The sequence below is a fragment of the Apteryx mantelli genome, chromosome 3 (assembly GCF_036417845.1).
Source record: "Apteryx mantelli isolate bAptMan1 chromosome 3, bAptMan1.hap1, whole genome shotgun sequence".
Lineage (NCBI taxonomy): Eukaryota > Metazoa > Chordata > Aves > Apterygiformes > Apterygidae > Apteryx > Apteryx mantelli.
The window spans coordinates 1,672,816-1,686,362 of record NC_089980.1 but is presented as its reverse complement, the minus strand read 5'-3'; the positions used below and the strand labels follow the sequence as shown (position 1 = coordinate 1,686,362).

The 13,547-nt window shown below is 53.0% G+C and overlaps 2 protein-coding genes across 2 annotated transcripts in view; one reads left to right on the top strand and one right to left on the bottom strand.

The window, feature by feature from the left end:
• Window positions 1-7,415, top strand: part of XRN2 (5'-3' exoribonuclease 2) — a 60,349-nt gene extending 52,934 nt beyond the window's left edge. The window contains exons 29-30 of the mRNA XM_067292607.1: window positions 1,464-1,605; window positions 6,560-7,415. Coding sequence (XP_067148708.1) covers window positions 1,464-1,605; window positions 6,560-6,622 — 205 coding nt within the window. The 3' untranslated portion in view covers window positions 6,623-7,415. The remainder of the gene's footprint in view (window positions 1-1,463; window positions 1,606-6,559) is intronic.
• A 1,544-nt stretch (window positions 7,416-8,959) lies between these two features.
• Window positions 8,960-10,152, bottom strand: NKX2-4 (NK2 homeobox 4). The gene is made up of 2 exons (XM_067294643.1): window positions 9,729-10,152; window positions 8,960-9,615 (listed from the first exon to the last, which is right to left on the bottom strand). Exons 1-2 carry the CDS (start codon window positions 10,150-10,152, stop codon window positions 8,960-8,962), a joined length of 1,080 nt encoding a protein of 359 aa, XP_067150744.1.
• Window positions 10,153-13,547: the final 3,395 nt, after the last annotated feature.

Below are 13,547 nucleotides of genomic sequence, written 5' to 3'. Positions count from 1 at the left end.
AATTCCTATTTAGAAGCTCTTTCCTCTCCAGCGTCACTTCCTCAGTTGCGCAAAGGCTCGTTTGCCGGCCGTTGTGCCGTCGGCTATGAATACTCTCTTGGTCGGTCCCTTTCCCAAAATTCATACCTCTTCCTTGCACCGCGTGAGCAGTTGAAAGAATGCAGCACGTTCAACCTTGGGGTAAGGTTATTCCTCCAAGGCTGAAGTCCAGCCGATTTTTAATCAAACCAACGTAGCCAAAGACTCTTCCGAGATGACCAAAGTAACATTTAATTTAGCGTCTTTGCAATGGTGCAGCAGCCAAGTATGAAATGCAGTGTTTGTGTTCGCTCTGTTACTCTTCTTGCTCTCAGCGGTCCGTCCACACAGCGTTCAACCATCTCGCTCTCAAACAGGAGTCAAAAGAGATTAACTGTCCTGACTACTCAATATTTTTCCGTTACAACAGCATATTATTCTGCAAAACATAACTATTTTGAATTCTCTAATGAATTGTGTCCTTAGCAGTGCTTAGCGTTAAAGACTATATCATGGCTATATCATTTTTCTAAATATTTTTTAATCAAACAGTGATTTGATGCATTATACCTGTTGCTTTATAATTGTAACACTAGATAGGCACTTGAAGGCAATTAAAACATTTCTTGCTCTTAGTAATCTAGGATGGCAAACTAGGTTATAATAGACGTTGAATTTGTGTTCCCATATAAACTGTACACCAAATGTCAGTCAGTCCGTGCCAATTAGTGCTTATGTTGCTAGGTCACCGTGGTCAATTGAAAACGGCATCAATAGAACTTGAAAAGGTTTCTTCCCGATCGGACCTTCTGACATATTGAGCAGAATAATGGATGGGAAAAAAACAGCCCAGGCCCCTACCCTGGATTCAGAATACTCGCCGTAAGAATTCATTTGCAACCTGCAATTAACTGGGAAGAATGGGCTCCCAGAAGGAGTCTGGACGTTGCGAAAAGAAAGCCTCATTCTCCTGTACGGCACATGTGTGCTCTTTGGATGGTGTGTTACGTTTAGCTAACTTGGTGATCGCCGCGTTTAAACACACGTTGCGGATCCTCGCAGATGAATTGGCAAATATTGCCCCTCAAACGCAAGATGGGCAAGATCCTTCCAAGGAATTTAAAAAAAAAAAAAATCTCCGGTTTGTAAAGCAGAATGTGCTGCTTGTGGTAGGGAATGGCTATCCAACTTTCAAGCTGTGGTGAAGAAAGCAAGTAAGCAAACGCAGCCTTTTAGTAAGAGAATCTTTTAAAGACTGTTTTCCCCCATTTTTCTGTGATGATTTGGCCACCTACAGTACCACTACATGCATGGTCAGGGGTGACGGCGTGTGACTCTGAGGCAAATCAAATCATGTATCCTGCTAGACTGTAGACATTGGGGTTTCGTCGTATGAAATTCATGGTATCGTGTGTTTTTTTTTTTTTTTTTTTTAATTTGTACAGAAGCGCCGGGGCTGCTCCTCTTCTCGCCTGGAACCGCATGCTGCCGTCCCAAAGTCAGTACCAGCCGGGTCAGTACCAAGGACTAGGCGGACCGATGAATTACCCGCAGAGACCTGAAGATCGTATGGACAGGGGAAGACAGGTATGAAAGCACTGCCCTTTTTCTGCACGTTTCATCCCCTCTTTGGCATGCTGTTTCCTTCGCGCGTGGGCGCGGGGTGCGAGTGCAGCTGCTGAGCCTTCCTCAGCTGGTTTTAGTCCAGCTGCCTGCGTCATCGGTGAAAAATACCGACAAATAAGCTGCTCGGCCTCGTCCAGCCGCTCTGCGTGTATCGGTGGTAAAAGGCGTGTGTCGCGGCCGTGCTACAACTGCTTTTTGTTAGACCTGGATCACGTGTGCTAGTGAGTTACGCGCTTCTTGCGGCTTGAGGAAATATAACCTAAAGGCAAGCGTTTCAGCCAGCCTTCCCCTCCTGTAGGGAAGTGTATAAGCGACGTGTTTTGGGGACAGAAGAGTTCCTTTCCAGCATGCCTTTAAAATGCAGATTCTTATAGCTTAATTACATATTTTGCTCTAATGCTTTTTGGATTTGTCTTAGCTGAAAAACTACTTAAATGTTAGGTTCTGGTAACCAAAGAAATGAACGTGGCTGTGAATTACACATGAAAATGAGTGCTTAAATGAAAGCAAGTGAACCAGATAGGAGAACCTCTTCCCAAATTGTAAGTGAATTTGCCATCGGTGTATGAAAATGCCACATTATGAAATGCTACAGTATGAAAATGCTTGTTGAAAACAGCAGGCTGTTTTGCTTCTGTGATTTTTTCTTTTTTAATGTTACCATTAAAACAACCTGCATAAACTCTTGAGTATTTACCATGTAAATATATTAACTTAAAATACATCCCAGGTTTTCATGTTAGGCTTTGGGCATTTATGTTCCGTTCCCGTTTTTGCAAATCGGAACTTTTACTCAGCTGTGGGGAGGTTACTGACCAGTAAAGGGGAAATAAAAGGAAGAGTCCTCAGCTGCTTGCAGTCGGCCCTATTTCCCAATCCTTTATATGGAAACTCGGGCACGAACTGTTTGAAATCTCACTGCTGTGGGATCTGGTTCAGCTACCTCTCCTAAATGCGCTCAAGACAAGCCGCACTTTGAGTGTACTCCTAGTTTTTCTTTTTTCCTTTCCAGTCAGCCCATCTTTTCCAGTCTGCAAATATTTGTATTATGCGGTACAACACAAACGCAGTCAAATTTGGCGTTTGGTTTGTAGGACTGTTTCTCCTATTTCTTCATGCTAGCGGAAGCATATAGCAATTTTCATGTCGATTAAATTCTGTCCTGCAGTGCACGTACTGGATAATATCCTAGTCTCCTTTGCTGATACATTGGGGACTGCAAATACGATCAGCTTAACTGGGAATCTGAGATTTCATGGATCTGGCTTGCTTCTGCCTTGAAGTTTTCCTCTGGACTTTGGCTTTACACTGGTAGCAGCAGCAAAGTAGTTGAGTAGGGTTATGCAGTGATTCCTTTGGGGTATTAATATGGGTCGGAACTTGAGTTTCCGTTCTCATAACAAAAAGTGGAAAATTCGGAATTGTCACGCCAGACAGCTTATTTGAAAGCTTGTTTTTTGTTCCTTCTCTGGCTCTTTGTCCACTTCATATGTTTTTCTTTTTTATCCCGATCAGAAACTCGACATAACTTATCACAGTCATTTTTGCACCGTTATTATTGATAATTATGGTGTGCCTTTTTTTTTTTTTTTTTAAGGCAGCTAACAGAATAAAAACACCAAGTCCATGACGGCGGAGCCTTGGGCCTTTGCTGGGGACGCTTTTTGCAAAGCTTCGTGCGCCTCTGCGGCCGGTTCAGCTCGTCGGGGCTGAAGCCCGGCGGAAGCGGCCCGCGAGCTGCTAACGCCGTTCCCGGCTTTGTCTGTCGGCCGCCGGATTACGTGCTGCTGCTGAAAAGATCTATAGGCAGCGAGCGATCCGTCCCGGCGCCCGCGCTCTTCAGCTGCGCAAGGGTTCAGCCGAGCCCTTGTTAGCGGCGGCGGCGAGGTTCCCCTCTCTCCCCCCGAAGGGTTTTTAGTGCCGTCGAGGCTTTTGAGAGCGCGCTGAGAATCGTCTTCAGCTCCTTCGGTTGCGATATCGGGTGTCGTAGGGAGAAACGTGGAAGAAGAGAGGCGAGCGCGCCGTGCACGCTTGCTTCAAGTATGCTCGGGAGGCATTACCGGTACAAATCCTTGCAGGACCCGTCCTGGCTGTAAGCAAAATTAGCCGGCGCGGGAGACGATTCTATTAGGATTAGTGGGGGAACGGTGTTCTAGCTGGGGGGGGGGGGGGGGGGGGGGCTGTGCTGCCCGCCTTGTCGCCCAAATTTTCTCGGTATAACCAAAACCGGGATGAGGCACGTATCGACAGGGTGGAGGGAGAGCGTCGGCGTTTGCAAGTCTTTCGTTCTGTACCGTACAGGTTTACCCCAAACCCTGGGGACGAAACAAGCGCGTAACTGCACTAATCCGTAGCGTAGGCTGTTGCAATACCGTGGAAAAATCAGTGAAGGGTTTTCATGCTGGCGGAGTGAGTCTGGGTGGTGTTTAATTCGGGGCGGAAAGCCAGATACTTGGAAAAAAGCACGTCTGCTGTCCCATATTCTGTTCCTTCATCCCGGAGCAAGCGGATATTTTGGCGAAGGGGAGGAGTGCGTAAGCCAGTCCGGGTCCCGACCTTAAATTCTTGCCGCGTAACCGCTGCGGCCGGGCGCAGAGGTGAGCGGGAGCCGGCGCCGTAGGGCAGCGCTCGCGGAGGGCTTCCCCCCCCTCCCCGGCTCGGCTCACGTGGGGCAAAGCCGTCTCGCCGCCGCGACACCTCCGCGCCGGGCACCGCGTCCGGATCCTCCAAGCCTCGCCGCTCGCTCGCCGACCCGACGGTCAAGGAGAAGAGGGGGCGACGAAGCTCGGTAACGCCGCGCTCCTGCCCGAGCCGCGGTGCACGTGTCGGTGGCGCTGGGTCGTGTAGCGAGGTTACGTCGAGGTGGAGGCGGAGGACTTGTTTGTGTTCGAATACGCGGCGGCTATTGGGGGAAAATACTTCTGGCCGAGTAAACTTGCTTTCCTATTTAATTTTCTTATCAACTGCCTCGCTTTCTAACCGTTTCCAGTCGCCTTTTGAGAACTGTTGTTGCTGTTCTATCTTTTTTTAGATTATTTTTTAAATGAACTTTCAGTTGCCATCGTTTCTTTGGGACCGACAAACACCGAAGTAAAATCCGAAGCTCCCTTAAAGCGTTGAGGGAGCCGAAACAAGAATCGAATCTGGCGTTGCCGTCTATAAATTCCAAAGCTTTCTTAAAGCCTTGAAAAGGGATTCAAGTGGGAGTGGTGACACACAGTAGCATAAATAATTATCTTTGGTCCCTTTCACCTCTGAATTCTTCTTTTTTTTTCCCCCCCCCTGCACACAGAGCACGGCCTGAAGAGGTTAATAAACACGCTGCTACAGAGCGCTCGCAAAATTAACGCCACTGCCATGGATATGGATTGCTCGGTGGTAGGGGGTGTTTAGCGGAGCGTCTTCCAGGCGTTCCAGAAGGCTAAAGATCACATTGCAGAGGCGTTAAACTTTTTTTGGGGTTCGATTTCGTAATAATATATCATTGAACGTCCAGAAAATGCCTTCCGTAACTGTTAAAAGATCTGTGAATTGTACCTTTATACGCCTGCTGGCAGGAAACTTATGCTATTTATAAAACTGGAAGGATTTTTCGAGGGGTATGGTCGACTTGTTTCTCTTTAATTGATTACAATAAAAAAAAGTATTTATATATATATATAAATATATAATAATATATAATATATATATAAAACCTTCCTGATAGTGGGAGCAATGCATTCTGCACATCTCTTTCGGACTCTCTTAAGAATAGGGTGTAAGAAAGTGGTTTCTCTTGAGAAAACCTTTTTCGCTTGCCCGCCACAAACGCGCTGAAGCTGAACGCTCCCGTCGCGGGTTTGCTTGCCGTCCTCTCGGTTTTGGCTGTTATCTCTGCATCCCGGTGGGACGGGGTAGGGACGGGTTTCTCTTTTACGGAAGCAAACAAAAAACCCTGGAGCTGGAGCTGGTGGGTGGCACCGCAACGGCATTAACTTTGGGGTATCTAAAAGGTGTCAGGCTTTGACATCATTTCCAATGGACTTTCCCCTTTTATGAAACCTTCTGTTAACGTATGGGGCACCTCATCTAAATGTCAAGGCAGATATATAGTTAATTTGCAGTTATTTCCAAGATGCGATATAGGGATATTTCACCTAGTATTTAAAACCGAATGAGTGGTGAAAAAGGCCGCCTCTGTTACAGAAATACAAACTTTTTTTTCTTAAAAAAAAATTTATCTTACTGTAAAGACATATACATTAAAAATGCCTTATTTTATGCTTTAGCATAAGACTGCTTGCAACTAAAATAGAAAACACGTGGTCAAGACAAATGATTTTTTTCCTTCTAGAGAATAATAAAAATAACGCTGACTGATCCTACTGACAGCTGTACAAGCATCGCACATCTCAAACCGCAATATTGGTGGCTTAACTGAAGTATCGCTCGCAGCATTATTCTTTGTAAAAATATAAGCATATATATATATGGCAAACCCCACGTTTCCTTAGGAAAGAAATCTGATTTTCAGCATGTGCTTCGGGGGCGCGTGTGCATTTTTTTTTTCCCCCTTGCTTTATGCCTTTTGCTGCCGGCGTTGCCGGAGACAAAGACTCCGCGGCGGTTTCCTAACCTGGAAGCGCGTCGTCCTCGGCGCTGTCCTGCAGCGTGTTTTATTTCTCCTTTAGGAAAAGCTCGGCGCCTGCAGCAGCCCGGACGGGGAGCGAGGCCGGCGCCGCACGGAGCCGCGCTCCTTCCGAGGGCGGTTTGGGTTTTCAGGAGGGGGGCTTGTGAACGCCGTTAAGGGACGCCGGGCTCTTTGGGCGCCCGAAGAACGCGGTGTTTCCCTCCCGTACGGAGCCTGAAGCCAGGCGAACTTGTTTACCGTGCCGTTAATCCAAAAAATAAACGCTTTGCTTCTGTTTGTTTGCAGGCGTACGGCCCCGGGAGGCCCTACCCGTTGCCGCCTCCCTCGGGAAGATACAGCTGGAATTAGCGCTCGACCCTTCTTCTCTTTTTTTCTTTTTTTTTTTTAAGGATAGAAAATGTCTGGGGTTTTTTTGTTTGTTTTTATTAATTGGGGGAAAAAATGGAATCCGTGAACATCTCCGTAGTTTTTAAACTATGACGCTTGTTTTAAATGTGTACATTTCTTACTGAACTGATTATTTTTTTTTTGGTGGGGCTCTACGTCGCTTCGGAACGGTCTAACGCGAACTACAAGTAAACTAGATTTGCTAATTTGCTTGTGAGCCATTGGAGGAGGCCGGAGTGCTGGTTTTGTCCGTGTTACGTATTCGAGCCGTGCTTAGCTCTGCCTGTCGATTTGAACTCCAAACCTCCTTTGCTTCCGCGCACGAGAGCCTGAAAACGGACGCGGCGTTTTAAAGACTGCACCGAAATCGGATTTTATGAGCTCTTAGGGAAGACGCAGCAGGCAGCCGCCGGAGCACGGGGTTTAAAGACGGTCCTGTCGCTATATTCCTTGTAAGACGCTGCTTTGAATTTCTCACAGAAAAAATAAAAGAAAAGGAAAAGAAGAGATTTTTGGACTTCGAAGTAAAACATTTCGACTTTTACAACTCGTGCCTGTTCTCGACTTTGTTACTGTAACATAATCAAGCACGGAATGTGTATTTGTCTGTTTTGATATATAATTTAAAATAGCTACCAAATACGTGGTTTCCCTTCGTTTTTAGTACACTTTCTAGGGATTTTTTTGTGCAAGTGTATCGAATCAGTAAATATTTTTTTTTTTTTGCTTTATAAAGTGGCTTTTGAAATTCTGAGTGCTACCGAGTGGTTTATTTCCCTTACCCCCCCTCGAGGATACTTTGGTAGGGTTTAGCTACAGCTGTGTCCCGCTCTTTGCCCCTTTGAGCTGATGCAGCGGCTCTGTCCGAGCCGGCGCTGCCACGGGGGGAAGGACGGACGGATGGATGGACGGACGGACGGACGGGGCGCCCGTGGGTGGGGGGGGGGGTGACTCCTTCCCCGCGGCTTTGGTTTTAGTTTCAAAGAGCGCTCGCCTCTGCCCCGGTGCTGCGGGAGGAGGAGGAGGAGGAGGGGGAGGAAGGGGAAGGGGCCGCGGGGGGGCGGCGCAGGTGCCGCGGAGCAGCGGCTTTGCCGCGCGGAAACACGCTCGCGCAGCGGCAGCGAAGCAACGAAAACTTGAGAACAGTGTTTCCTTTTATTGTAAAAAAATAAAAATAAAATAAAATAAAATAAACCCCACAAGCAGGACGCTGGAAGCGCCCGCGGCTCCTCCCGCCGCTCGCTCGGTCGCGTCCCCCCCGCGCAGCGCAGCGCAGCGCCCGTTTCCCCGCGCCGCTTCCCGGCCGCCTCCTGCCCCGCCGGGAATCGCGCTCCTCCTCCTCCTCCTCCTCCTCCGGGCTCCCCCCCGCTCCAGGGAGGCCAGCGAAAAGCCGGGATGTGCCAGGCCGTCTTCGTGGCGGCTGCACCGGACACGCACCGGAGGGCTTCTCCGTCCACGCGCGTGCATTTATTCACTAAGCAACAATTAATAACAACAATAAAAACTCCCCCCCCCCACCTTAAAATCCGCGCATGGAAGTGCAGAAGCTCCTCCGCGGGAATAACCCTCCCTCGCTGCCGCTCGTGGATTAAATTTTCCCCCCCTTGATCTAACAGCGGCGGCTCCGTCTCGCTCCCCGTCCTCCAAACGGCAGCGGCCGCTCGCCGCCTCCCCGACCTCGAGTTACAATTCAATTTACCTCCAATCGAGTCATAATGAAATCGCGCTTCAGGGGCACCCTCGTAAAATTAATTCCGCCGAGGTAAGTTGCACTTCAGAAGATTTATTGTTCGCCTTCGATGGGTTTGTAAGATACACGCAACAAGCGGCCTCGGGCTCTCGGGCGCGTTTCGGTTTCGCCGGAGCCGCTCGGGAGCCGCCGCGGGCCGGGCGCCCCGTCGGGGGGGGGTGTGGGGGGGTGGACACCCGTGCGCCGGGAGCCGAAACGCGCTGAAACCCCCCGAGGTGCACACTCACACTCACACTCAGACACACGCACTCACACGCGCGCCGCTGCAGCTCTGACTTTGGGCGAGGTCGGTCGCACTTCAAGTTTTCAAAACCCCAAACAGTCTAAAAAAAAAAAAAAAAAACCCACAACCCTCCAAAACAACCAAAAACCCAAAAAAAAGCGAGGGGGGGGGAGGGGGCTGGGGACGACGACACGGCGAGGCCGGAGCTGGAGGCCCGCGGGGCTCCCCCGCAGGCGCCGCCGGGCCGGGTGCGGGGGCATCACCGCGCCCCGACGGCGCGGCCGGGGCGGGGGCGGGGGGGGGGGGAGTGGTGAGGGGGGGGGTATTACCACGTCCTGCCGTAGAGCAGGTTGGGGCTGACCATAGCGCCGCTGTAGTCGACGCCGGCCGTGTCCATGGGGGCCAGCGGGGCGCCTTGGCCGTGCAGCGCCGGCGGGCTGGGCGAGAGCTCCTCCAGGTCGGCCGCCTGCCCCAGCGAGCCGGGGTGCGGGTGAGCGGCGGTGCCGGCGGCGGGCAGCGCCCCGCTGGAGCCTCCCTGCGGCTGGGGTTGAGCCGCGCCGGGCGCCGGGGTGCCGCTGCCGGGCGGCGGGCAGGGTTTGCCGTCCTTCACCAGCACCGGCACGGCGACGCGGCGCGGCGAGTGCTGCTGGCACAGGCCGCCGCCGCCGTCGGGGTGCAGCTGCTGCGCGGCGGCCTTGTCCTTGGCCTGGCGCTTCATCTTGTAGCGGTGGTTCTGGAACCAGATCTTCACCTGCGTGGGCGTCAGGTGGATCATGCTGGCCAGGTGCTCCCGCTCGGGAGCCGAGAGGTAGCGCTGCTGCTTGAAGCGCCGCTCCAGCTCGTAGACCTGCGCCTGCGAGAAGAGCACCCTCCTCTTCCTCCGCGGCGCCGCGTGCAGCGGCACCATGGCCTTGGCGCCCTCGGCGATGCCGCTGAGGCCGCCCACGTTCATCGCCGCCGACGGGCCCATGAACCTGGAGACTGAGCGCGGGGGCGGGCGCCTCAGAGCCGGCGGACGCCCCGCCGCCGCCGCCGCCGCCGCCCCGAGCCCGGCCGCCCCGTCCCGTCCCGCCCTCCCCGCCGCCCGCACTTACTGCCCGGGTACCGGGGGTCGCCGCCGGCCCCGTACCAGCCGCCGGCCGCCGCCGCCGCCGCGCCGCTCCTCATGCCCTCGGCGTAGGCGGGCAGCTCGCCCACGTTGCCGAGCCCGCCGTTGCAGTAGCCCCCGACGGCGCCGTGCGCGAACTGCGAGACGCCGTGCGGCATGTGGTGGTAGGCGGCGGCGGCGGCGGCGGCGGCCGCCGCGTTGGGACCCGCCACGACGTGCTGCGGCACTGCGGCGGCGGCGGCAGCGGCGCCCGGGCCCGGCCCCGGCGGCGGGCGGTACGGGCCCAACGGGGCGCCCAAGGCGGCGGCGGCGCCGCCGTCCATGGCGCCGAACTTCTTGTAGGTCTCCTCCATGGGGCTGAGGATGTCGGAGACGGAGAAGGGCGTCGTGTGCTTGGGGCTCAGCGACATGGCGCGCGACGCGACGGGACGGGCGCTGCCGCCGCCGCCGCCGCCGCCCGCGGGCAGCGGCGAGCCGGGCGCTGCGCTGCGCTGCGCGGCGCGGCGCGGAGGCGAGGCGGCGCCCACCCCGCGGCTCTCGTATCTCGCCGTTTTCTTTTAGCCCGGCGCCAGGTTTACGCCAGACGCGCAGGGGGCGGAGCGAGCGCAAGCCGAAGGGGGCAGCGCGCCGCCGGCCGCCCCGTCCCGTCCGTCCGTCCATCCGTCCGTCCGTCCCTCCCCCCCGCCGCCCCCTCCCGCCGGCCACTGTCCGGCCCGGCACCGACGGCTCTTAAGCCCGGTCGCCCTGGGGCGCCGCCGAAGCGGCTCCGCGTAGCCCCGGCCCGGCGCAGCCTTCCCCCAGCGCCCTCGCCCGTAAGTACTTCCGCGCCCCTCCGCGCCCCTCCGCGCCGCATCGCCCCGCCGACGGGGCGGCGGTCGCTTCGGCGGGGATTTTTTTTTTTCGTTTTTGTTTCTTCCCCCCCGCCGTTTGGCCACAACGAAACGCTCCCTCGGGGCTCGGCGAGCCCCCCCCCCCCCCCGGCTTGGGGCCGAGGCGCCGTGCGGGACGCGCCGCCCCCGCCCGCGGCCGCCGCGACGCTTCTGCAACGGGGCCAAACAGCCCTCGGGGGGCAGTTTCCCGCGGGGGGGGGGGGGGGGAACCTCCGCCGGGGCCCTGGGAAAGGAGGCAACTGGGGAGGGAGGGAAGGGGCTGAGAGGGCCGCGGCAGCGCAGCACAAGTCCCCCCCCCCGGGGCTCCGGCGCCGTCGGGGCTGCGCGGCCGCCGCGGCCCCGGTCTCGGTCCGGGCGGGGGCGGCGGGCGAGCCCGGCGTTTGCCCGTTTCGGCCGGGTTTTGCGGGTTTTTCGCGGTCGGGCTCGGCGCTCTGCCTCCGTGCGGGGCGGTGGGAAGCGGGCGGCGGGGGGGGGGTGTTAAACGCGCGCGCACGATGCGCTGCCGCTGCGCGTCCTCTGCGCGTGCACCCCCCGCGCAGGCGGTGCAGGCGGTGGGGTCGCGCGTGCGGCCGCCTTCATCCGAATTGTCCGTGTGCCTAAATCTGCGCAAAACGATGTGTTAAGGTGCACGGGCTGGCTGCGGGCTCGGTAGGGACGCGTCAAACTTTATACGTGCTGCACGCGATGAAAAGCCCCTTCCCTTCCCTTCCCTTCCCTTCCCTTCCCTTCCCTTCCCTTCCCTTCCCTTCCCTTCCCTTCCCTTCCCTTCCCTTCCCTTCCCTTCCCTTCCCTTCCCTTCCCTTCCCTTCCCTTCCCTTCCCTTCCTTTCCCTTCCTCTCCAAAACCTGTCCTTTTACCGTCATTTCCCTTGGGTGAGAAGCGCTGGGACATTTAACCGGGGAAAAACGACGGGAGAATCAGGGAGAGGGCAGTTCTGCTTCTTAAAGCCTGTGCACCCCCCCACACCCCACCCCCGGCTTAAAATCTAAAGAGCCCCAAAGCATTAAAAAAGCAAAGTCATTAAAAAAACGCAGCAAAAAGTCATTAAAAATGTTTAGACCTTCGCGTGCATCGAGGGTCCTGCTGGCTTGTCTGCCCGAAACCCTCTCCCCCGCCGCTGGCAAAAAGTGCCCCCGCAGCGCTTTTTTTTATTCGCTTCTCGGGTTTTTTTTTTTTTTTTCCAAAAGTTTGAGCAGAATTCCTGGTGCTTGCGCTTTTTTTTTTTTTTCACCCTCCCTCCCAGAAAAAAAAAATCATTAAAAAAAGTTTCTGTCGATGGTTGCGGTTAAAAAAAAGCAACGAAAAAGGCCCGCCAGGATGGGTTTTCTCACAAGACCTCGCCACCGGGGCGAGGGAAGCACCGGGCTGGTGGCGAGAGCCTCCGTCTCCGTGGGTTTCGCCACCGGGACGGGGGTGTCTCGCGCAGACACCCGCTTGGGGTCCGCGGGGACCGATGCAGCGAGGAAATGAAAGAAATGTAGCCAACAAAATTCCGTAATGTTTCCTTTACACTAAAAACAGCCCGGCATTTTCCACGTGTATTTGAATCACGGTGCTTTCTTGTAAAAATGATCACGCTGCCATGAAGCCTTTCATCATTCTTAAGCCAGGCATTCCAGCGTCACTGAAACAAGGCATTTTTTGCAAAGGTCAGTGTCAAATATTTGGTCCTTATTCAAATGAAATATTTAGGCGATTTTTCACTTCACCGTTTTATTTTAGCAGAAAACCGATACGTTCCTTTGTTTCATTCCAACTTCAGTGTCTCTGGGTTTTCCGGTGGAAGAAAATGTTTCATTTCGTTAGAATGTGCTTGACCAATGCTAATGAAAATCCCCCAGTTAATAGGGCAGATATTTCGCAGAAAACCTGGAAAGCATCTTCGTTTACAGAATATTTATTTTTCTAGCTTAATCATTCATTACCTAGAAGGGACATGTAAAAATGGACCATGTCCTTCCAAAGCCTGGAAAGATGGATTTTACAGAATCCAAGCAAACGAGTTTCCAAAGAAGATAAAAAAAAAAAACATTAGGAATGAAATAAGGCTAACAGTGATTTAAAAAAAAAAGAAAAAAAAAAAAAGACACCAAGAAGTCAAACTATTAGGTTTTAATTTTTCTGAAGTATTTTTATAGCTTCATGAATACACACATTCCACAGAAGGTCACCTTTATTTAAAACTGTGGGAGCGCAAATGTTATTTCATAGATCGGTTTGTCTTTCTGATAATAATGACATATTTTGGCCGTACGGTGCTCATTTTCACAGATAAGTTGTTCTTGCTATTTTTGCCTGGGTCTATTACAGTGAAGATATTGACCTTGGCAAGATACAATTGACATATAGATAGAGGCTGATTTTTTTTTTAGCGTTTTTTTTCAATAATCCAGTATAAATGCTAATTTATTTCCGTGGCAGCTCGCCTAAAAGCAATAGTTTCTTCTAAATAATCAGTGATAGTCGCTTATTGCTGAGTTACAGTGTCGTGATCACAACTGATGGCAGTTTGCCTTGATTCAGCTCTTACCAATAATTTGCAGAGATTAAAAGGGTCTTGGAAACGGAGGCTTAAAGAATTGCTTTCTAAAGACGCTGTTAGATTGAAAAAGGAACCTGGGGTTTCCAGTGCACTCTAAAATCATTTCCACGTAAACCCCAGATTTAGTAGTTTTAAGTGTCGCTAAACGGCTTGTTCATAGGGAAAGAAAGATATTTATGAGGCATAAGGAGATCTCTGTCCCTGCTGCAGATGTTGATCTTAATATCTGAGCCTGGGTGGGTGTGATTCTCCCTTTCCAGGAGAAATCAAGCACTTTTACTTAAAAAGTAATTGTGGGCAGGAATTAATTGGTTGGATGTTTGCTTAAGGGACGGATGCGCTCGCCAGAAGGAACTGCTCGCGGTGCCCGCCG